This window comes from Poecilia latipinna, unplaced genomic scaffold (assembly GCF_001443285.1).
Source record: "Poecilia latipinna isolate Pla-1442-1.1 unplaced genomic scaffold, P_latipinna-1.0 Scaffold37, whole genome shotgun sequence".
NCBI classification, from domain to species: Eukaryota; Metazoa; Chordata; class Actinopteri; order Cyprinodontiformes; family Poeciliidae; genus Poecilia; species Poecilia latipinna.
The window spans coordinates 132,999-158,410 of NW_015112653.1; the positions used below are offsets into that span (position 1 = coordinate 132,999).

At 39.8% G+C, this 25,412-nt stretch overlaps 1 protein-coding gene and 1 long non-coding RNA gene across 6 annotated transcripts; one reads left to right on the forward strand and one right to left on the reverse strand.

Annotated features, from left to right (window-relative positions):
• LOC106954831 (E3 ubiquitin-protein ligase Midline-1-like) lies at positions 1–24,821 on the forward strand. Of its 5 annotated transcripts, none has more exons than XM_015044628.1 (3): positions 1–150; positions 19,917–20,638; positions 22,562–24,821. In XM_015044628.1, exons 2-3 carry the CDS (start codon positions 19,973–19,975, stop codon positions 22,682–22,684), a joined length of 789 nt encoding a protein of 262 aa, XP_014900114.1. In that variant the 5' UTR covers positions 1–150; positions 19,917–19,972; the 3' UTR covers positions 22,685–24,821. The 5 variants fall into 5 exon arrangements, with proteins under 5 accessions (XP_014900114.1, XP_014900145.1, XP_014900121.1 ...); XM_015044659.1 differs by lacking the exon at positions 1–150 and adding an exon at positions 7,026–7,091; XM_015044635.1 differs by lacking the exon at positions 1–150 and adding an exon at positions 10,544–11,042.
• On the reverse strand, positions 13,797–15,453 carry LOC106954861 (uncharacterized). The gene is made up of 2 exons (XR_001426444.1): positions 15,128–15,453; positions 13,797–15,040 (listed from the first exon to the last, which is right to left on the reverse strand). It is a non-coding gene; the product is annotated as an uncharacterized LOC106954861 (long non-coding RNA).
• Positions 24,822–25,412: the final 591 nt, after the last annotated feature.

The window sequence follows — 25,412 nt, forward strand, 5'->3', positions numbered from 1 at the left end:
GAGTGTTTGCAGGCAAGAACACCTTTCAGTCTTCTGTCTCCTGCCTGTCTTCCTCCTCAGGGAAATAGCCAGCTGTCTAAAAATAATTCTCTGCTTTTTCCCTTCTCCACCAGAGAGAGAGAGAGAACACATACAGCCATGGGGAAGCAGGTAAGATCTGATTAAGAAGCGTTTTTCTGTTGGACTGAAGGAGTTCCAACTCTTAAGATTTTGATTTGGTTGAATCAAGTAGAAAGCTGATCAGCTCAGGGAGGAGCGGTAGGGAATCCTGCAGGTCATTCTGAAAAAGACACCATTGATTTCAGAATATCGATCACAACACACTGAGCCTCGTACCTGGATGCCTGTTAGTTGTTTTTTTTTCTGCTGAAAAAAAAACAACAAAAAAAAACAACAGGCATGTTGCAGTCTGTGTGAGTGAACACATGCATGGAGGAGAGCTGGAAGAAGCACTGAACTTTATGAACTCATTAAGAGAGTTTTGACAGTTTGAGTTATTTAGTTACAAAGTCAGTTCAGACTGGAGCCAGATGCTTTGTCACAAAAACGTCCCCGTTTTCACATGCTTCACGTCTGCTGACAGCTGAGGAGCTCCGATATGTCAGCTTCCTCGTAAAGCAGCTGCTGGTGAAAACATTCGGCTGGCAAAAAAGGTAGTATTTCACTCTCACAGAAAGAAAGGTAAAGACCAACTTTCAATGAGCAGAGCTGGTTTCGTCCTACCTTTCCTGTTTTAATAAAGCAACACAGCCTTTGCTCTGGCAAAGTCTGGACATGCAATATTGCTGAACTCACTTGGATTTTCTGTTTTTTCCGTGAGGTAAGCTTTCAGATTTTTTTTTTTTCTTACTCCTCGAAAGACCGAGCAAATGTGTTTTTTTTTTTTTGGTTTTTTTTTAATGGTATTCTTTTTTTCTGGGTTCTAGAATTGACTTAATTTGGCAATATAAATGGATTACTTTGGTCAATGCGCTTTGGATGTTAAAAATTTCACTAGTGTTTTCATCACTTAGCTCTGTTTCCACAGCCCTGCCTCCAAATCATAAACACAACCATATCCATTGCATTCTCAGTGCCAACTTCATTAGCAGCTGCGAGGCTTTTGTGCCTGGTTGTTGTGACAGGGCGAGAGGTGTGGCTAGATCACCCCCATTACGACAGCCAATAACAGCACAAAGAAGCAGGACGTTAAGAATTATGTGCGCTCATATCCACACGGTCACATTTTAGGGCCGTGAATTTTGAACATTCCCAAGAAGCCAGTCTTTATTATGGAGAGGCGGAAGGACAGGATTAATCGAGCGCTGATTTTAGTTAAAAGGAAATTTAATTCACTGCAGATGACATCCTGATGAATGGGGAGCAGTTCAGCGCATTGCGAATCTTTGGAAAATAGTAATATTGCTGAAACAAAGTCTTGCTTTTTCATAAAAGTATGTAAAATAAGTGGTGAACACGTGTGTGCTTTTGTTGATTGAGATATTGCTAATGAGGCCATTGACCATTGGAAGTTTTGAAATATAACTGCAAACATTGCTATTATTATTATTTTTATTTTTTGGCAACTGTAAAATTTTTTAAGGTGTTTTTGCTTTTATGAACCAAACATGTCTGCATTTCTTTGGTAATCAGAAAGGATTTTTGTAGACCACGAGTATAGATTAACCCATAGCAACAGGAAGAAACTTCAAATATTGACAACTAGTTTCTCTACTTTCTTTGGCTCTTTGAAAATCCCTTTCTTCCTGTTTTTAGTAGGTACTTATTCCACGTGTCACTCTTAACGTTTTAGCCGTGACTTTCTTTGACGAATACTTTGGTTTAGATTCATTATATGGATTACTTTGACTGTTACCAACATCTGGTGCAAATTTCATGTGATTGACCTGATTAGACAAACATATTAGTTCATGTAATAGTTAATGCTAGCTACCATGCAATTATTAGAACAGCATGCTATTCTTAGCTTCTTAAGAGGGATTCAATCAGCTGCTGAAATTCCTATCTTAGTGAGGTGTGGTCGACACCACTGCTAGGACTGTGATGGCTCTTCTACTTGTTATTTAACAGTGGTTAGCAATTAACTTAATGGAGCCTTACCACCACCATATGGTAAGAAGTATGGACCAAATGTCACCAAAAAGGAAAGAAAAAACAAAACCCTCGTCCTGTTACGCAAATTACACTCTTGTAGCTTTTACTTCTCGAGTCTTTCATTCACTACATGAATGAATGAATCCTCCATTTAATATTAATTCGGACGTTCAGCTGTCAGCAATTCACTGTGATTGCCTGCTTGTATAAACCTGTTTGATCTGGTGAAACAACCAACACTAAATGGGGAAGTAAAACTAAACAAGGCAAAGGAACAGTACCTGCTTTTGGCACAGCTCTATTCATTTTGTGGGCATCGTATCCGCTGGGTCTGTGAGATACTGTGATATAAGGGATTGCAGTAATTAAGTACATGCTAGTGGCCTCAGTTGGTAAAAACTGGACTTCACCACTGAGGTGATCTGCCTGTCAAGACTAAAATAACCATCCATTTTTTACCCCAGGATTGGTGGCAGTGCCTTTCAGATGGCCAAGATCTATGATCTTAGGGAAAAGAAGAAAAAAAGTGAAATGGAAAAAAAAAAAAAAAGAGACCCAAGAACTGAGCTTTGCGGAACTCCACAAGAAAGTGAAACAGAAAGATTTGAAATTTCCCAGGCTGACACAAAATGCTCTGTCAGATAGGAGCTAAACTAGGCAAGAGCAGTCCATCCAATGCCTGTAAGGTGCTCTAAGGGACAAATTAAAATTTTGTGGTCCACAGTATCAAATCCAGCTGTCAAATCCAATAAAACCCAAGATCACACAATTTGCAGACTCTGTGGCTACAAGAATATCGTTAAAAATCAAACAATGCATATTATTTACGTAATTTAAATTCTGACTGAAAAACCTCAGGAATGTTATTTGCTGTTAAAAATTCCATGAAATGTTTGTAAATAACTTTCTACAAAACTTTTGAAAGGAAAGATAGCCTTTAGATAGGCTTAGCAATACAGTTGGCTCAAGACTAGGCTTTTTAACCAAAAGATGCACTGTGGCATCTTTTGGTTAAAAAGTAGTCTGTCCTCAGGTGGAAAAACACCTGAGGACTAATAACAGCAAACACAGAAGGCCCTGAAATAGAAAATAGCTCTTTAGAAAAACATAGGTGGGAATAGATCCATAGATGAACCTAAGATATTAAGATGATCAATAATCTCTGCCAGATATTGACGCCAACAGTCCTTTAATATTTGAAGTGACATCCGAAGCTTATTCTTTATCCACTTTCTGTCTGCTTTCCAGAAATTCTGCTGAAATTTGTTCAGTTTAGAGCTGCAGGTGGTAAATGTTATGCTGATTTTAGACACGTTCTTCCATGTGTATTGTAAAGTTTTCCACCACAGCTTACTATTGTTGATGCGAGAAGAAGTCATATTGAGACACAAAGTCGACCTTAATAGTCGTAAATGGGGTCGTCTGAGTTTCTCCCACTTTCTAAGTTTTTAATCTATTTAACCGAGATGTCAGAATGTCTGTGTTCTGACTACAATACAATAAGCCATATCCTAACGATAGGATATTTTTCAATAATGATGATACTGGATATTTCTATCGTTCCATAATGATTTGGAAAGTAGTAACCAGAGCTGAGCAAAAACAAAAAACAAAAAATGTACTAGAAAAATTGGGGAGATTTATCTGTAGACATAAATTTGTGGATTTGTTTGCAAGTTTCAGCTCCAAGCCAAGATTACACTGTGATTTACCGAAGAAGGCTGAAAAGGAATCAAAATGTCCTTGAGCAAAGTATGAGTTTATGATGCTTATGTTTCCCCAAAATACTAGCTGCATTTTTTGTTGATTTATACATAAAGTAAAAGTATAATGTAGAATATATATGGCATTAAAGCTGGGAAACAGTTTTAAAATACCATTTTTTTTTTTTCCATCACAGAAACTGGATGTTTGGCAGTGCAATCGAGTTTGAGATCTAGTGTATGCAGTTCTGTGCAATGAAGTGTAGCTGAGTGAAATGGTGTCAGTGATATCTAAAAAAAAAAAAAAAAACACCCATAAATAAATCACCCATCTCTAACTTTAGAGAAGAACGTGCTTCTGCAGCCAAGATTCAGGAATGTCCTGTGATGTCCTGAAGAAATGTTTTGACATCTTGATGGACAGCAAATGAGAATATTCAGTTGCGCGTCCCTAAGATAACATTGACGGTGTTTTTTTTTAATATAATATTAACTGCTCACCAACAATGTCAACATGCCCAAGCAAACGGGTTTTTTTTTTAAAAAAAAAAACAAAAACAAAAAAAAAAAAACCTAAGAGAAAACTGAAATTTAGGTGATCCTGACTCAAACAGCTGGGCTGAGGCATTTGGCTCTGACTGCCTCCTTGGACATGTGAAAGCAGCCCCACCACAGATGTTCAGATTGACTCCAGCAAAACCCGGTCGAGTGTGACGGTCGTAATGTTTAACAGAGATGGAGGAACGGCGTTGTCTGAAAACTCTTCAGCCCGCGGAGAACAATTTCTTATCTGCCTTTGTCAAACAGGTTCCGTCTTTCAAAGCGACTACTGCTTGTAAAGCGAGAATACAAACCGAGGCCGGGGGGTTGGATATACAGCCAGAAAGTGCAGGGGTATTGCATTACTATCATCATCTTTGATAAAGTTAGTTAGCCGCAGATTTACGATAAAGATGTGATAAATTCTCTGAGATAGATTCCCACACAAGCTGGAAGCAATTACTGAGTCATCTGAGCAGAAAGAATGCATCAGGCATTCACTGAACCCTTTCGAAAAAGTAGATACGTTTTCTTTTCCGTAAAAAAAAAAAAAAAAAAAAGTCAAGACTTTCTGAGGAGCAGTTTGTGGTGTGGACTTAAAATAGTAGATTATATTTCTTTTCCAAAATGCCTTCCCATATTTTTTTTTTTTTTTAAGCGAGAAAGCACCAGACAGCAAAGCGTTTAGCAATTTTATTTAAGCCACAAAGTACAACGAGCTTCTTTGGGAAATGATCAATGACTTTTTATTTTGACCACAATAGTTTCTTTTGATCCCTTGTTATAGTACTTAAAACAAAACATAAAGACTTCTTTTTTGAATAGCAAAGTTTGCTTTATTGTTTCAAAACAGATTGTCGGCAAACTTTGAAGTGCGAAGTATTCAGGGCCCTTAGAATTTTCATAAAAACTTAATTGCATTGATATTTTATTTAGTTTGTCATTCACAAGCTTCTTTCATCTTACTGTTAACTCTTGCAACTTTTGTCACTGCTATACTATCACAAATATAGTTATGTCTATAAATATAAACAATCAAGTTTCTTCATGGGGGATGATATGTTAAGCATAATGCGGAGTGCCAATTTCTTGCCACTTACATTTGCAAGTTTTGAGCAAGAGTTTATTTTGGTGTCATCTGACCCAAGCCCCTCCTTCCACATATTTGCTGTACGTATACGTATTCCCCACATGCCTTCTGGGAAAATGTAAACAGTACATATATATATATATATATATATATATATATATATATATATATATATATATATATATATATATATATATATATATATGTATATATATATATATATATATATATATATATATATATATATATATGTATATATACATATATATATACATATATATATAACTTTTTTAATGTGTAAATGTTCCAAGTACTGTGAATGCTTGTATAGAATTAACAAAACAAAACGTCTTTAGAACTTTGCTCTTTCATAAATCTAAACAGTGGTGCTTATAGGGTTTCATAAACATTTCAAACTAAATTAAGTCTCTGTATACATGTGCACAGAATAAGTTAGTCTAATTTACTACAGAAGAAAAAATGGAGAGGATCGTAAGCTTAAATCTGATGGTGGCATTTTCACGACCATTACGCTGCTGCGGGGGATGAGGATCAATACCAGGTCGGCTGCCCACACCAGTCCTGCTCATTTAGCCTGCTAACCTCGAGCTAAATGCACGCAGAAACAAGATGGCGTGTCCTTTGAGAGCCTAAATCATACTAGATTACTTTGAACTAACTTTACCTGCTCTGAAGATAAACCGCTGTGAGCGTTAATTAGCTTTTCAATAACATTCTCATTCATTTGGCTAATAATCAAGCCGATTGCGGGTTAGTCATTGGCAGCGTGTCTTAAGGCACGAGCACAATTAAAAAGTTGAACTTTTGCTACGACGAGGGCAGCATTTGCTTTCATCTTATTGTTCGCTGGCAGAGTGAGGGCTGTTCTAGTTCGGGAAAAATGATTATAGTAGCTTAGATCAGCACTTGTGCTGAAAAAGACCATCCTAATGCCTGTAAGCACATGCTAACCTAATTAGACATTTACCTTCAGACTCTAATTACTGTGATTACATTGAAGTTTGATGCCAAACATGATATTATAAAAGACATTTTCTTTTATGCTGCCCATCACATCTAGAGTAGAATCTGCACAGCATCATTTGGTGAGCAGAAGTTGGTTAAAAGGATGTATAGGTGTGTGTGTGTGTGTGTGTGTGTGCTTGTGTGAGTGTATGCGCCAAACGCAGCGATGCAGCACAACCCTGGAGACACGGTCCCATCTGTTCAAGGCCGGGCCTCGTAGTTAGAAACTCATCAAAATGTGGTCCCCAAGGTTTTTGTACCCCCCACCCCCCCACTTTGTCTCTCCATTTGCTACCTCTTTGTCTTTTTGTTGTGAGGGTGGGTGGGGAGTCAGGGGCAACTGCTCAACCCCAAAAAGGGGGCCGGGGTTGCATTAATGAAGAACATATCCATGAAATGGCCTGGTGGACGTGATGCTTGCTGGTCATGATTTATGCTTGCATGAGCATATAGCCAGGGATGGGGCCGGGGCTGGGTGGGGAGATCCAGCAATGAAGGAGGGCGTGTGGAAAACAGAGCTTCTGTATGTTTTGTTTATTCTCTCATCACTGAAATAGAGAGCTCAGCTCTCAATGTGGGAGATTCCTTTTCGTCTTGTGCTCGAAAATAATCTCAAAGATTTCTCAGGACTTTAGCATGTGAGTTGATTTTACCGTTTATTTTCCCGGCTGCTGAAGACAAATGAATTTGCATTTTGAGGCTATTCAAATTGTTTCTGCCTTACTCAGCGTATCTGGCTGCTTTAAAGCTGTGTAATGAGTATTTATTTTAAATGTGTTATTTTAAAAATCTTATTTGTACAGTTTGTGTTCGTAGGCATGAATTAGGATTTCTTTGTTTGGCATGACATGGATTTTCTTGTGGAACTGCTTATACTGCAAATTGAAAACTCTCCTTATGACATGATGACTATGCAGGTGGAAGAAAAAAAATCCTCTCTCTTCTTTCCCCAACTATTAACATTTATGTAACATTCAATTTCATGGCCTGTTTTGCTCCAACTACTTATCTTGCTTTTCAGGAGGGCGTTTCTGGCCCTCTGCAGGTCTTTTTCTAATTAATGCAGCTTGATGTGCCAGCCATCATCAAGAGGACCGCCTTAGGCTGCAAATGGCCTCATTTAATGGAGATGAATATTCATTTGTTTGGAATAATTTTGTGGACAGTTATGCTATTAATTGATAAGGGAATATATGTGTTGTTGTTTTTTAGGCTGTAATTATATGGGGATTATTCTAGAATATTTGTAGGCTTCACTGCCACCGATGCAAATGCAGAAACAGAAACAGAAACGATCATTTTTCGACATTGTGGCATCTTGTGACAGCATTTTATACTGGTTATTTAAGATAGGGTGTTGTGAGAAAGTATTTATTCCCCTGCTGATTTCTTCTGTTATTTTATAGCATTAAACTACTTTTAATATCAGACAATGATATGAGGGAAAACAAGGTGCAGTTTTAGAATTTCCTTTGTTTTATGAAGTGAAATTAAGTTACCCAGGCCGACCTGGCCTTGTTAGAAAAAGCCTCTGAAACCTAATAACTGGTGGTAACATCATTGGCAGCAACGACTCCCGCAATAACTGGCAATGGGTCTTTAATCTTCGTGGAAATATCTTGGTTCACTCTTCTTTGCGGACTTGTTTTACTTTGGGGGACGTTGGAGGGTTTTCAAGCATGAGCAATCTGTTTAAGCTACTGCCATATCATCTCAATGGGATTCGACAAGGCCACTCCAAAGCCAACATTTTGGTTTTAGTTTTAGCCGTTCAGAAGTGAACGTCCTGGCGTTTGGATGACTGTCCTGTTGCAAAGAATTTCTGGTGCAAACATCAAGTCATCATGGTCATGAAACAGCAAAACAAGCCTCCCATCATTTTTAAAGTTTTATGTATGGCTTACTTCTTTTTCTTTTTTTTTAAGTTACATGTCTTATGAAGGATGCAACAGGATGAACCCCTTCCAAAAACTTCCACTTTTGTCCCGTCTACCAGAAAAAAAATATTCTTCTAAATGTGAGATGGGTCATTGTTTTCCTTTTGTTCACCAGTCAATATCGCCTTCGAGCTTGCCCATGGATAGTATTTTTGCTCGGTACCTTTCCAGCTGTTGAATAATGAACACTGACCCTAACTTTGACAAATGAAGATTGCAGTGTTTAGATGTTATTCTGGGTTTGTTTGTGACCTTCAGGGTGAGTCATCAATGGAACGTCTTTTGTAGGCTGGCCATATTTCTTAATTCTACAGGCCTGGCTGTAATCAGGCCTGCTTGGGGCGAGTGAAATTGGATAAAAATGCTTATAAAGTTTGCTTTATGACTTAACAGTGGGTCTTTGGCATTACTTTTTGTTATAGTTTCCCGATTAGCTACACGGTATAATTTCAAAACTGCATATTGTATTAACACAGACTATTAATTGCTTATTTTAAAATGTTTGAGGATGTGAAAAACTTAACAGTGACAGCTAAAGGCACTTACTTCTTAAAAGTTCTGTCAGGACTCATATATTTTCATACCACAGTAAGTCACTTAAAAATAACACCAAAAAATAAAGATCTCTTTTCTTGAAAGCAAGAGAAACCTTGTGTGTCAAACCAGAGCAAAGTACAGCCTCAGTTTCCAGCGGGAGAGGTGGGGACGGATTAAAACCACAACCCAGACAGATTTTCTTTTGTGGAAAGATAAAAACAGAAACAGACTGTTTTTTTGTTTTGTTTTGTTTTTTTTTTATTTGATGTTTTTTTACAGTTCAGGGAAGGGTGTGACCTCTGGAATGACCAAAGAGGGCAAACCAGTTTTCACTGGCTTCACATGTCTGCTTGTCTTTCAAATCAAAGTAAATAGCCATGATTTTCTGTCATTTTGTTGCAAAAGAATGAATTCATAGATGTGTTGCAGGCCCTTTAATAAGAGAACTTATAATTATTTCAGATTTTATTGGGGTCTGGGAGGGCGGGGCTGTTTTCATATTGAGTTCATTTTATACTTTGTGCAGCATTTCTGTCAACTACTGATGGTTGTATGTGGTATAGAGCTTTGAAAAGACTTTGAACAACATTGGAGGCATGCTAAAAGACATTATCAAAACAAACTTGTTTTTTAACAGCTCATCAGAACCACAGGGTGATCCACTCCGCATTGATGCAGTAGTTCCTGTAATAGGAGCAATTACAGTGTGATACATGGACGTGTGAAGTAATTATGTTCATCTTATGGAATATTCAAATTTTCTGAAAAACTGAATTTTTTGGTTTTTACTTAGTTGTATGTCATAATCATCTTGACAGAAATAAGCTTAATATTTCTCTACGCGTATTTTATCTGGTGGATGTTTCAGTTGTTTGAACTGCAGCACACAAACTTTAATTAGTTTAGCGCTTTCTGTGTGTTTTGAATTGGAAATGGATTTGCTGAGCGCTGTTTACAAATCTATTAGTGTTCAGAATGAGTCAAGCACAGACATCAGACTCACAGCCGTGCTTAATGTGTCTGTTGTTTCTCGTCATTTGTCAGTTAGAGCGTTTAGTCTCGGTCCTGTGAAGGGGAGTGACCTCGTTCAGGTATTGTCTCAGTCACAGGGTCTCTACACATTTCACTTCCTTACAAAATGCTGTTGACTTCAAATTGGCATTGGATGTTGGGAGGAAGAGGAAACTAACAGACAGTGGTAGGCTTGACGAAGAAACAAACAATCTGTGAAGAGAGAGCTGAGGGTTGGCCAGTGAAAAGATTAGAATGGCATTTGGCTCGAGAGGCAGGATGCATCCCTGCTCCTGCCAAACTGCCATAGCAACGGCAGCTTAATGCATCCGTCGTAGACCCCCCACCCCCCACCACCCTCCCCGCTGAGTGTCCAGACTGTACCAAAGTGTCATTTAAAAGATCTTGACATTATTCAGTTTGACCCTAGCATTTACCCAACTGCCAACGTATTAACCGAAGCACATTTTTCCCCCCTCAAATCCAGATGCAGAGACATTTGCTGTCAAGTCTGACAAGTCTGCAGCTTTATTCTAAATGACATGCAAATGAGTGAGTTGTGTAAAAGTCTATTATGGCTGTGCATGTAACCCTAACGGAGCAATCCTATCCATCTTAGAGCTCCCATTTGTCATGCTGGGCACCCCTGCTCCCCGGTGACCAATCAGGAGTGTTTCCTTAGAGGCTAAGAGCAGCCCCTCACCTCCTCATCATCGCAAGTGATTGACAGCTTCCACAGGAAGGAGGGGGTGGATATTTACCTCCTCGTGTTCTCATGGGACCAAGTTAATGATCCCAGCCAACAAAATAACACAAAGAGGGAAAAGCCTGAGAAGTCGGTGCCTGGTTGAACCATTTGGAGCAGTTTCGGCTTCCTTTGGAGAGAATTAGAAAAAAAAAAAAAAAAAGAGGCTTGTGTGAGAAGACTTTCAGAGACAGGAGGAACACAGATGAAGCGGCAGCACCCAGACAGATAGTTAAAAAAGTAGAGGGAGTCTTCTGAGCAAAGTCTCAAGTTTTTAGAAAACTCTCATCTTGGTTTCTCTGTGTATCTTTGAGTCACCCTGACTGGACTGTCTGGTTGAGTGACTAACAGGCTGTGAGGTAAGACACACTTTGTATCTTTGGAGAAGGATGCATAAAAAGTCCAGATGAAAGAGTAAGAGTTTCTGTTTAAGCTTCGACAGCCTATTGGTCTGCTGCATTGAATCTGCTTCACAGTTTTCTGTGAATAGTTTGCATTTTGGATGCAAATATTTTTTTTAACAGCAGGTTGACTATGAACAAGCAGTCTAGTGGCACTCAGTGGCCTCCTGCACCTGTTCATATCCATTCACTCAAGGGGTACTTCATTAGATACACCTCTTTAATTGTTTGTTAAACAGTGAATCACCCAATCAGATGGCAGCAGCTCAATGCATTTAAGCATTCAGGCCTCTAGGCATAGCGAACACGACTTGCTAAACTTTAAACAAAGCATCAGAATGTGAAAGACATGGGATTTAAGTGATTTTGAATGTGGCATGGTTGTTGGTGTCAGAGAGGCTTCTGAATATTTTCTAGAAACTGCTGATCTACTGAAATTTTCACATAAAAAGTGACATTTCCGCAGATGAAAAACAGGTTGCAGGCATCAGAGGTCAGAGAATCATAGAAAGACTGGTTTGCGATAACAGAACAGGCAGCAGCAGCTGAAATGACCACTGGTTACAACCACGACATGCAGAGTGGCATCTCTGGCACAGTATGTCAAACCCTTAAGCAGAATGGCTTCAGCAGCAGAGGACCACACAGGGTGACCCTCCTATCAGCAAAGAGCAGGAAACCGGGGCCGCAACAACACTGAAAAAAAAAATGCTTCCATGTCTGATTAGACTCTTCATATTGGCTGAGAGTCAAAATATTTCAAACAGTGCAAAAGCGCAAGTCTTTCCTGCTTTATGTCAAAAGTTTAGTGTGGCGGTGTAATTTTTTTTGATCCGTCTAACCAACTGAGAATTGTTTTAATTTATGGATTTTCTAGGCAGCAAAATGTAAAATTCAAAATTTCATATTATGGTGGCTGAATTTAAGCTGAGTGTCCTGAAAAAAAAAATAGCTATGTGTTACTTTTCAAGGGAAAATTGACTATTAAGTCCCTAAAATGGTTTGACTTCTCTTATTTAATTTCACACCATTCTGAATGCAGCAGGGTGAACTGAAACATGAGGACTCCTGGGCATGGGAATGTGGCTGCTTTGTAATCCAAGTGAAACTATGCCGTTTTGCACTGTGGTTTTACGCCGGTGAAACCACAGCCCAAAACATGCATCTTGCACAGTGATCCAATTCTAAAAAAAAAAAAAAAAAAAAACCCTCATACCCAATGTTGGTGACAAGGTTGATTCGGGTAACGGCGTCTAAACTTTCAGCTGAGAACCTTCTGCGATCTCGCTCTCTCGCACTGCTTGGGTGCCAACCGGGTCAGTCTTTCCACATGTTAGTTATTTTCTAAGCAACTGAGGAATTGTGAGCAGACGCCAACAATGTGAGAGAAAACTTTCAACACTTTTTAAGTCTGCAGTCACAAATCTCAGCGCATTCCTGTGTTTAATCTGAGAAATATGGCTGATGACAGCTAGCATCTGTGTTAAAGTACATTGTTTGACTTCAGTTATTCTCGCTGTGAGCATGGTGCAAATGTCCAGCTCCGATGCTTCCAACTAAATTTGATTGAGGTTAAGGATGATGGTAACGGTATCCAACAGTTTAATTTTGTTTCTGGTGTTCAGCTGGAGGCATCTATGCGAGTTTGGAAAACCTCTGCTCCAAGTTACGTCTGATAGCCTCAAGTTATAGTGCGGAGAAGCAAAAGTCCTGCCCCCCTTTCTCACTATTGGCTTCTCCAATATCCTGCAGCCCACTGCATCTAGATGGGATGGTTCTCAGTCAGAGTAGATAAAAAAGGTGGCAAGTTTTGATCCTCCCGCGGGCTCAGAGGAGAGGGTTAAGAGCTCAGAAACTCACAGAGAGTCTGAGAGGCGAGTCACTACGCTTTAAGTTCAGACCGCCGCAGTGGATCAGCTTCGCAGAGACTCTAAATATCAGCAGTGAATGACTGTGGAGGTGGCTCTGTACTTTCCCTTGCTTCTTTACAACTGGAACCATGAGGCAGGTAAGTCAGGAGGTCACTCAGAACACAGCCAGTGTGTAATGTTACTGTGCCTTTGTGTTTTTTTTTTGTTTTTTTTTTCCCTGCTAAAACATGAGTCATAATGTGTTTCCAAAGCTCCAGGCAGGGATCTTTTTAGGTGCAAAAGTTGTCGGGGTATGTTATTTTTCCTAAGGTTTTGAACCGGATTGCATGAGAGGTGTGATGACTAAGCAAGGTCTGAAGGGAATTTCTGGAATTAAACGGCACAAAAATGAGTGGGTTGAGGCTACAGCAGACTTCCTGTGTAAAAACAGTCATTTGCAACAGCTTTGAGACATTTTCAAACACATTCTCGACTGCAGGTTTTCTGGAAATTGAATGAATTAATCTTTGGCACATTTATTTTAGTTTGATGCATTATTTTTGAGTGTGTGGCTTCAAAAGCATGGTTATTGCCATTTTGTCAACAGATCCTTTTTTTTTTTATTTATCATTATCAGATGTCACAGTCCACTTCACTGTGGAGGAGGAAAATTTATGTTCTTGTGGCTCCTGTTAATTAATAACTGGTTGTTTTAAAAAGAAATGCAAGGCACCTTTCCAAATGAGCACACTGCTTCTGATCACTACTGTGACTAAGACAACAAGCTGTCACCATGGCAACACATGTGGAGATCTTTATAGCGTTTATGGAGTCAATGAAGTGCTTGAAGGGACTGTTAAGAATTGTTTTAGTAGTCTTTATAAACAGTCAATATCTTACCTACAGTACAACAGATTACCCTATAACTCTCTTAGTGTTTTTGTTTAGTACAAATCCAGAGGAGTTGGTTCTGGAGGCTAAAGGAGGAGCTAGTGTAGGAGGGGCTGAAACCAGAGTGGAATCAAGACAACTCCAGTGTCAAAAACACCACCTTAGCATTAAACACAAAAGCTATTTAAAAAAACAAACAAACAAAAAAAAAACAAACAAAACAAAACAAAAAACTTTAAAACGCATTGTCATGTTTGAATTAGGAAGTTATTTACACTGGAGATAAAGTTTAAAGCAACTAATTACTTTCTAGGTAAATGTATTCCAACAAAGTGCAACTTAGATGAATATTCAAATGTTGACAAAATAGCATCTGGAAAAAACCAACATGATTGGAGGCCAAACATCTATTTTGGTTTTTGCCCGCGTTGGACTAGCCATTACCTCCAGTCCATCACCTTCAGTCTGTGAGACCTAATCTGGATTATTCTAAAGAAGCAAAACTGTATTTATTGTGAAAATGGGACGATCTCAAAACGGTGAAATGCTTGGAGAAAATCAGAAATCCTCCCAAGGTTCAGTTTTTAAAATTGGCACAAACAAAAGTAGTCTTTTTTGTCCCCTTTTTTAACCAGAATTATCTTTTACAACGTTTAATCTTATAACGGCTGTGTTATATGTTCAAAAGACAGAGTTAGGCCAGAGCAAGAACAACTAAAGCTTTCAAAGAGATGGACGAGATATTCTTACTTCTGAGAAAAGTTTTTAAATTTTCCAAGAAGTAGTTATTTGAAAGTCACCGTCGTTAAAGCGGGTATATTTTCTCACATTTTGATCCAATCTTTGTTAATGTATTGCTAAGCACGTGACAGTGTGAATACTTTCTTGTATGCAGTTTTGCAAAACAACCACAAGATGTCGCCATTTGCGTGTTTTCTCCACTTGGAAATCGTCAATCCTAAACGACTTGTCCAAACTTAAAAAGTCAAAACTTAAACGAGTACATTGACGTTTTAACTCAACGGGTAACAGAGTAGTTTTAACCATGTGCGAACTTGGAGGAGGCGGGTTGCAGCTGCATGCTTGGAAAGTCGCATTCCTTGAAGTTCCTGTGGTCATGGAAAGGATAGGGTGTTTTCCCGCTGATGGCACCTGCCAAGCCTCGTAGAGGAAATGAGAAGTTGCTGCCGACCAGGATGACCTGCGTTGCTCAGACTGTAAGACAGGAAACCAAACGAACTTGTTAGCACAACCAGACTTGTGAAATGGCAGAAACGGTACATTTAGCGCCACGGTTTTCACCTGAAGCTTATTATTAGCCCGGAACACCGTTATTCTTCTCCGTGCCAACATGTACAGATGAGGTTAAACTCCAGTCGCAGAGATGCTAAGGTTAGTAATTAGGTTGCGCTCTTTAATCATTTAAACTACAGCCTGTGTCTCGGCCGTACAGGCTCCATTAACGATGATCTGGGTAATGTGTGCAGCTGCAGATCAGGTAGATTAGTCAGTCTAATCAGCTGGCTGGTGCCACCGCAGCTGTAAATCACATTAGGCCTGAGTGGGCCGCTGCTGAGCTGAGCAGAACCGAGCAGAGCCGGCTGCTTCTGCTGCTCCTCCGGCCCTGGCCCCCTTCATTGGTCACAGCCACGCTACCAGGACAGGATTACAGATAAATATGTTAGGTGTCAGCCCGGGGAAGAAGACAGAGAGCAATAACAATCTTTCAGAGTCTGAATAGCCTACATGGATCAGGACTATCATTAAGGGTGATAAAAGACCATAACCAAGAGGATTAAGGAGCGTTTGAGCAGGAAATTGCTCTCATATCAAAGACATTTTAATTGTTTCATCTATAAAGGACCCATTACTTCCTAATCAAAATGTAACTCCACATGTCATTTCAGTACCTTGGTTCATCGTTTGGGGCTGAATTCCAATGTTTTAGACCAAGCTTTCCTGAAAAAAGTCTGATTTTTTTTTTTCCCCTCTGTGAACTTTTTCACATTAAAATAAGAAGCTCTAGCTCAACCTTTTGGACATTGCTCCTATAGGCATACCGCTTCAGCAACATGATCTTCCATCAACTATGACCAGCTTTTCTGTCCCTGAAAAATAAAGGTCCCACACCCGGATGTTGCCAACACCATGTTTTACAGTGGAGTATGTTCATATAGATGCAGAGTGTTATCCATTAAACATGCATAATTTAGTTCTAAACTCTTTCACTGTAGTTCTTAAAACCCCTTAACTGTCAGGTGAACATGGGTATCCTCGTGGACCCTTTGACTTCCATGTAAGGGTTTTGGGAGTGACAATTGTGAATAGAACACATTTTACAACATGTTTAATGTGTCCCTTATGTGTGTGCCATGCAGACTGCAAATTGGACTTAAGGATCTCTCTCAATAATGCCTTTCTTTATGCCACTGGCAGGTGTGCAGTGGTGCCATGATATCAAAGCTTGTGACATAGTTTTAATCTGCACCCTGATGCCACTCCTGAGCTGTCAGACATGCTCCTTTGTCTTCATGATGCTTTTGTACATTAATGAGCTCTAACAAACTCGTAAGTGATTCACGGAACAGCTGGCTTTATTTTAGATTAAATTGCACACAGATAGTTTAATATGAAGTGAATATGTGTTGGTATGTCAATCAAATTCCCATTTTTTTCATGGAAAACTGATTAGCATGTGCTTTAAAGTTAGAATGTGAGCAAAGGTTATTGTGTTCACATTGTCTTTCATCATTTTACTGAACAAATGGGGTAAGTTCCCCTTTCTGCTCCAGGGCGAGTGAATGTATTTCCCGCTGGAGGCTGCACAGAAAGCGCCCAGGGAATCAAAGTCACATTCCCTTCATGTCTTACTCTCCCTGAAAGTTAGCACCTACAGGTGTGTCTGGACTTGAGCGAGAGCTTTTTTAATATTTACAGCTTCTTGTCTGTCTCTGAGAGCGGCGAGCCTCCCGGGGGACCCCTCTGAGTGACAGGAGGATCAAAATGAAACCCAGCAGGGGTGTGTTCGGAAATAGTCGCACATGGTAAGCAGATGGCTGCTCACTGACTCGCCACATCAGGGCCAGCTGTGACAGATGTGGATGTTGCCGATGATGTTAAGTCATGTCTGGCTTCATTTTCTAGTCTTATTGAACATTCTCCTTTGAGACTGCGCAGATATTTCGCAAGCTGTACGATAATGCCGGAGTTTGAATTACTCCGGAGAGGATCTGCCTCCAACAGGACTTATTATTTGGTTCTCATCACTTGTTCACTGGCTGCAAAAAGAGTCACGACCCTGCTGTAGAGCCTTGCCAACTCTCGTCTCAGCTTGTGTTGTCAACTTTTACCCTTGAGTCCCTGACGGAAGTGCCAGGAAAAGTTTGAGTCCACAGCATTGTGCTGCATGAAACAGTGGGAACAGTTGCACAAAGAAAGCTGAAACTAATCCCGATGCTTTGAATTTCTGAATGGGCAGGGCTGCGAGGACACTGACCTGCCTGTGAGGACGAGGTTTCCGCAACAATCCCGTCCCCTCTGTTTGTTTTCGACGTTTTACTCCTTCTCTCCCCACACTCACTGCTGTCCGCTCTCCTCCTCTTCTCCCAAGCTCTGGCCGGAGCTCCCGCTGTAGGTGGAGCTGGCTTTCCTGGAATTGTCGGGCAACTTTTCCTGTTGTGCTTGCTACCTCTTGCTCAATCTTTCGCCTAATGACAGCTCTGCAGCAGGATTACTGGGGTCTGGAAAACTTGTGCCATCTGGATGCGTGCTGCACGCCGGAGTCCATGTTTATTGCATTTGTTAGAAACAGATTTTCATGATTCAGGTCAGAGGTTTCCCTGAAGCAAAAATGTCTCGGCAGTGCAAAGTGGGGCGAAATCCATCGGTGGGTAAAGTAAACTTTGTATGAATGGGAGCGCTTTTAGGAATGCAGAAAATACTTGGGGCTGTTTGGAGTGGCTCTTTGCCACAGTGTTATTTTACAAGCTTTTGTATAAGTCCGGGACGTCTTATGATATAGCTGGTGATGACATTAGAATAGCCACCTCTTCCTACTGTGCTTATTTAAAACTGCTCTTTATTTGCCTTGTTTTTTTTATCACAGACTGCATGCTCCAACAGGCGAACCTGTTTGACAAGACCTGCAAAACCTATTGTAGTCGGCTATGTTTTTGTGTCTTTTGCGGTTTTTAATTTTTTTATTGCTTTGAAGTTTTATTACTCAAAAATGTTACCTGTGATTAGTAAAATGGTAAAAAATATATATATTTAAAAAGTAATGTTAGAAAAACAAGGATTTCCACTGAAATTAAATTAGAATTATGCTATATGTCTCAGACATATAGCATATCTCCTGAGACAGTGTTATAAAGTACACTTAAAAAAATTTGGTATTAAAGCTTTTCTGTTTAAGATTTTTTTTTTTTTTTGTCAACAATGGTGGGGGAGAGATCAGGTTTAATCCAGAAAAGGAATTTCTTGGCAGTTGCATTGGCAGGTCTGTGTGTAAAGAATAAAGTAACAAGCTAACAAAGGCCAACAGATGCTTCCCAGTCACAAGAAACATGCTCAACAACTGTGTCTTGTGTTGTAGCCACAGTAAGATAAGCAAAAGTCTGGAGATTCGAGAACAACGGAAAACACAAACTTGCTCTGAGATATTTGTGGCGTCCCGCACAATTTTCAAGGGGCTGCTTGTGGCCCGACTGTCCTTGATAATGAGCTTTTGCCCTCTTCACGCTTAATGAGTGGAGGTAAAGTTCGCGCAGGGAGACGCTGTGAAGTCCGGTGCGTCCGCTTGCAGCTGGGGGTGTCTGAGCGACCAGGGAACAAAGGCTTAGTGTCTGTGACGGTGTGGAGCCCCAGCCTTCTGCAAGCAGGCCAACAGACTTCTGCTTGGCTGAGCTGTCAGTCCTCGCTGCTCTGTTCCCCAGTGGATGACAGTGCAGAGGGGAACTCATGCAGGCTCCCCTGGAGCCAAATTAAAATGAGCTGCAGCTGCATTCTTCTAGTTCAGCAAATCAGATCTGCACCTTATACGCAAAGGGTTATTTATTAGTAGCAGACACCTGCTTATCCTAACTGTCCCACAACTATTTACACAATTCATGTACTTGAGTTCATCTTGCAAAGGAAAGCCAAATAAAACTCAAGATGGGACTGAATTAATAAAGTCTGATTATTCTAAGTAACACATAGTTGTGCGAAAGTCTTGTTTAATTCAGGTTTTATTTGTATTTTGTCTAGAGAGGCACCATTCAGACCACTTGCTGATACTCATTTTAGCAAATTTTCAAGTCCTTTTTCAGAGGTCTTATGATGTCATGGCTCCAATCATTCACAGATCATTCACTTTTTGTTTTCTACCAGTTCTTTTGTAAGCAGTCATTAATTAAATATATTAACAGTAGAGACAACTGTATGGTGTTTGTGAGGGAGATTCTGTCACCATAAGCTACTATTTTAAAGACATTTTAAATTGCCTTTGGCATATTACCAATTCTAGTGAGACTAACAAACACTGCCACTGAAACAGTAGAAACACTGGGTATTTTCTCTTGAGAAAATAAGCAGCCTTTCTTAAACACTTTCCAAAAGACTGCCAACATTACAATATCAATCACTTTCCATAGTAGACTGCGGTTAAAAACTGTATCTGTTCAAACTTCCTGCTCTTTGCTGTAAATGTTGATCTCTCCTGTAGCCTGAATGAACTGCAGACATGTCTTTACATGTTTCAGAAAATACAGTTTTCTTTTTAATTTGGCTTTTACCTCTCTGTGCTGCCATTGACATTTTTTAATCACCTTACTGATTCTGAAAATAACCCATATCCGAGTCATCTTCCCTGACTACCAGCTTCCACATAAAAGAGTGTTAATGCTTGTGAAATCTAGAAGCTCGTGTGATTAAGCTCTCTTATTTTGAATTCGTACCCAATCTGATCTCTATGCCTCTCTATTCATTAAATATGGACAGTTGGATTGAATAATTCCAACATCTATTTAATTAGTTTTTAACTCTCCTCCCCACCCCCTTCCAACTTTCTATAACTGAGTAACTGAGCATTTTTCCTTTGTGTCATTCATAGATAGCTGATCGACTTCCCTGGATTTCCCTCACAATCCCTCTTTGTTGTGCCTGAAAATGGAAACACTAGAGTCTGAGCTGACCTGCCCAATCTGTCTGGAGCTTTTTGAGGACCCACTGCTGCTGCCCTGTGCTCACAGTCTTTGTTTCAACTGTGCCCATCGTATCTTGGTCTCCCATTGCACCCCCAGCGAGCCTATCCAGTCTATCAGCGCCTTCCAGTGTCCAACTTGTCGCTATGTCATTACTCTCAACCAGAGAGGCCTAGAGGGACTCAAACGCAACGTGACCCTACAGAACATCATCGACCGCTACCAGAAAGCCTCTCTAAGTGGACCCAACTCCCCAAGCGAGACTCGTCGTGAGCGGGTGATCCCAGAAGGCAAAGCCATGACGTCTCCTACGGATCGAGTGCAGTGTCAGTTCTGCGAGCAGGACCCCCCTCAGGATGCAGTAAAGACCTGCGTTACCTGCGAGGTGTCGTACTGCGAGGAATGCCTCAAGGCCACCCACCCAAACAAGAAACCCTTCACGGGCCACCGGCTGATTGAACCCTTGCAGGACTCCCATCTCCGGGGGCTCATGTGTCTGGAGCACGAGGACGAGAAAGTCAACATGTACTGTGTAACAGACGAACAGTTGATCTGCGCCTTGTGCAAGCTTGTCGGCCGACATCGGGACCACCAAGTAGCGGCCCTCAGCGACCGGTATGACAAACTCAAGGTAAGAAATGGAATTATTATTGGAATGCTTGAGAATTTAAAATGCAAACATTCCAGACTTTTTTCCCCCTGCAGATCTCACTTCACCTCTTGAAGTACTTTATTATTCCAGTTGCACAATATGATAGTAAATTATTAAAATTTGCATCAACCAAGAAGCAAATGCATGATGTTAGTGGTATGCACTGTCACATAAATCAAAGTTTATCAGCAATTTTCTTAAAAAAAAAAACAAAACAAAAAAAACACTGTCCTTTGCACTTTATCTTCCTTAGAAGCATTTCTGAATGATCTGCAGCTTGCCAATGCATGCAAAAGTAACGAGTAATTACATCTCCATCTCTTTCAAGTTTACTTTCTAATGTTTAGGAAGCTAATCTGAGTTAACGTTGACTAAAATAGTGTCTTCCCTTAGATGTGATCGACTTCTTTTCTCAGTATCACAAAATTCTGTGTCGTGATTTAAAAAACTAACTAAACAAAAGACAGACATATTTTGCCTGGAATGAGAAATGAGTTCTGGATTTCTTGGTAATCGGTTGTGAAGCCAGTGTTCATTTTCCGACAGGTCCACAGTGGGGGATTTTTTACAAGCATTATAAGCTTTATAGGACTAACTGTGCTGTAGTATGTCATGCAAGAAAACGACCTTTTACTCTGCTTTTAATTCCAGAATGCAATAGCACTTGGACCAGGCACTCACATCCTTACCCTAAGGGGAACTACTCACTTTCAACAGGAGGGCAGGCATTAATAAGACATGATGTTAGCTGGAGCGTGAAAAAGGTGTCTCTGCTTTCAGTTCACTGTAAATTTAAATGAGCCGTTCACGCAAAAATTGCACTGTTATTAGTGATTTATTTTAGCTTGATGAGTTATATGGGTTTATTTTATGATCTCATTTAAAGCGGCCTTTAGTAAAAGACAACAAAAATGTAATCAACGGTTTCAGTATGGAAGCCAGCAGATGACACACCTTAAAAAGTTTATTTTGTCATTTTAATTTTTTTTTCCCTTTACCTCAAGATTATCAGTAAAAGATTGCGTTATCTCAGTTTAATTAAACCTTATCAATATAAGTTTCATTATGATTTAGAAAATTAGCCTTTAAAACCCGTATTTTATGACATGCGACCATTATTTTCTCATGCCTAGCTATAAATTAAGTATCACCAAAATCATGATGGTTGTACTAGCTTCTTATTCAGCCTTAAAATGTCAGCTGAAGGAACATTCATGCAGGATCAACATATTGCTTTTAAAAATCATCTAAAAATGTTTTAAACAGTCATGCTGACAACAGGTTTGTGTTGAAAAGCCTGGACACAAAAGAATAGATGCAGGATGAACCTCCATGATGGTATACCAGCATTGTCGCTGTAGTATTAGTGGCATCGTCCACAGCAAAATACTAAATACTATAACTCAGTTGTTTTCCTAGAGGATAGTCAAATATCAACAGCATAAAATGTGATTATTGATAAACTAGCCTGGCTACCTTTCAGTAACAGAATGATAAACTTAATTAATAGCAGCTGTCATACCCATTCCTGGCGCCGTGATTTGGGAAGTTTTCAGGTCATCACGTGATCTATAGTCAAAGTTTTTATGAAGGAAACTATTCTCTTCTGAAAAACAAAACAAACAAAAAAACAGCCCTTTTTCTTCTTAAAATGAACGGCTGCATGAAAACAATGTCCACTTTCTTCACCGACACTCACAATGTTCATGCATGAGTCACAAACAGATGTTTTTATTTATCATAAAATCAATCCATACCACATTTTTCCCGGTTGCTACGCTTGCCGGTCACAGCGGAATTTGGATGCAAGCGGTCTGTTGGGATGTTTTTTGTTTTTTTTTTTTAGCTCAGAGGATTGGTGTTAACTTCTCTCCTTTGTCTGATCATGCTGTCATCATGCAGAAGTCTCCTGGCCGCCTTCTCTGTGCGGGGAATGATCAGTCATACCAGGAGGCGGACCAGGTGATCAGCGTCATTTCTTTAATCAAACAATCGGGACGGATTTGTTTTATTGATCTTCCTTGAATCTGAACGTGATCTTCCTGAGGGATGAAAAGTATCTGTGAAGATAAAGTGATGTATTCCCTGAAACAGCTAACACGGGTCTAAGGCATTGACTAATGAGACATGCTAATGTGACCTTGGCAGCTGTTAATGTATGAGGTATAGTGCTCAGTTTTATGAGCCTGTTGTGTTTTCATTATTGCATCTAGTAACTAATGTGAGCACTAATGTGGCTTAATAACATCGTCTCAATGATTAATGACGTTACGGATAAAGAGGAATATAAAGGCTTTCCATTTAATCTTCTCGCAGAGTTAAGTATTTACTTGCTGGGTGTAATTTTTGATGTTATTCTTTTTTTATTTATCCCTGCGTCCTATGGACTTCACATTACATGCAGCCACTTCCGCTGTTTGAGGTCGGAAGAGAAGGAGGAAATGGCAATTCCTACCGCTGTGGAAAATAGGCTTTTCTTATAGCATGCAGCCCAGGACCCAGGTGGCTCTGAGCTGAGCTTGTGAATAGCTCTGATGGAGTTTTTCTCTTGATCAAAGTGCTTCAAAATGTCTCCGAATCTCCCACATAAAGAAAATTGTGTGGCATTGCACAGACACGTGTGCTGCTGAGTTATTTGGATCATTATGTGCTGAGATCAGATCCATAATTGCAACATTTTTGTGTCAATATTTGACTTCGAATGATCAAAGAGAGCGACTGCTGCATTAAGGAGTACGACTTTTCCAGTCAATCCCGAAGCTTATATGTAAACAGGCAAAAGAGTGAAACTTTGAAGTGAAATTAAATCGACTCAGTTTAAACCATGGGAAGATGCTAATCTAAAACCGTGCAAACAATAGGGGATAATGTTAAGACTTTAAAAGATGTTATTGGTGATAGTGGGACAGTGCTGCACTTATTCACAGTAAATTCCGTTTTTAATTTATGTGGTTGTGCAATGATTGCAGTAAACAGAAGCCATTGTGTCCTTCTATATCACTGTATGCGAATTCAAACTGTTTATCTTGTAAAGTACTTTGAAATGACATTTGCTGCGAATTGGGGCCTCATAAATAAACCATGTTGAGTTGAATTATATGGAGCATTGTAGAAATGACTTTCACTCAAATTTTGTTCTCATTTTCCAAATAGTAAAATTATACTTTCAAATATTGAACTTTTATTGACAGGAACACCAGTCTGAATTAACATATTTTAAAAGGTAGAGCAGTAAATATCCTTGTGCATTGCGTAATAACGCCGTCAATTATCACATTGAAAAAAACAATTTGATGGAGGCGTAATAATATTTACACAATGTGACGTCGACTACTACAGGAAATTAAATGTTAAAGTTCTGGAAACCATTTCTTCCTCTGCGTGTATGTCAGCTTCTCTTGAATTTCAATGCAAACACACATTATTCTGCCTAATGGTTAGTGATTATCTGCACCCAAAAGTATTGAGGAAGTCCGGTAGAGCGCATTCTGAGATGCATGAAAGCCTTGATTACAAATTAGGGTTATTCCACCTAACGCTGATCTTGATTTTCTTGTTTCTTTCACAGCTGTATGTAAAAAAAACAAAAAAAAAACAGTTTATTTTATATATTTAATGTAAAAGTTATGCAAAATGTTTTGCTTATTAGGTCACAGTCTACCTTTGTTTCCACTTCTACCCTAGCTCAGGAATCACTGGCATTCCACATGCAGGACACAGCAGACCACAGCCAGCTCTAAAATATGGAGGGAATTCAGCTGGAAAACTTTTTTCTTATCGTGCCTCAAAATAAATTCAAACATTTGGGCACACAGCAACAACAGGGCTGACGTCAGTGGGGCGCCAGTCACGGTCAGGTTTTTTTTAGCTATGTGCAACGCTCCACATACTTTTGGATGACATTATTTTAAATCTGGTATGAGATATTTTGATATAGGACTTGTCCCAAGAATAGTTCTTCAGGGATTGGAGTCTGATTTTCCTCGTCAAAGAAAGGGTCACAATATCTTTAGCTGAAAAGCAAAACCACTAAAGACAGACCTCTGGAAGGATACAATGGATAAAAGCTTCTCTATTGAAAAAAAAAAAAAAAAAATCCTGTAAGGGACAATTTAGGAACCCACAGAAATGGACAGTCATCAAACTAAAAAAAAAAAAAAACTAAGACAGTTCAAAATTAACTTCAGAAATGNTTTTCATGGAAAACTGATTAGCATGTGCTTTAAAGTTAGAATGTGAGCAAAGGTTATTGTGTTCACATTGTCTTTCATCATTTTACTGAACAAATGGGGTAAGTTCCCCTTTCTGCTCCAGGGCGAGTGAATGTATTTCCCGCTGGAGGCTGCACAGAAAGCGCCCAGGGAATCAAAGTCACATTCCCTTCATGTCTTACTCTCCCTGAAAGTTAGCACCTACAGGTGTGTCTGGACTTGAGCGAGAGCTTTTTTAATATTTACAGCTTCTTGTCTGTCTCTGAGAGCGGCGAGCCTCCCGGGGGACCCCTCTGAGTGACAGGAGGATCAAAATGAAACCCAGCAGGGGTGTGTTCGGAAATAGTCGCACATGGTAAGCAGATGGCTGCTCACTGACTCGCCACATCAGGGCCAGCTGTGACAGATGTGGATGTTGCCGATGATGTTAAGTCATGTCTGGCTTCATTTTCTAGTCTTATTGAACATTCTCCTTTGAGACTGCGCAGATATTTCGCAAGCTGTACGATAATGCCGGAGTTTGAATTACTCCGGAGAGGATC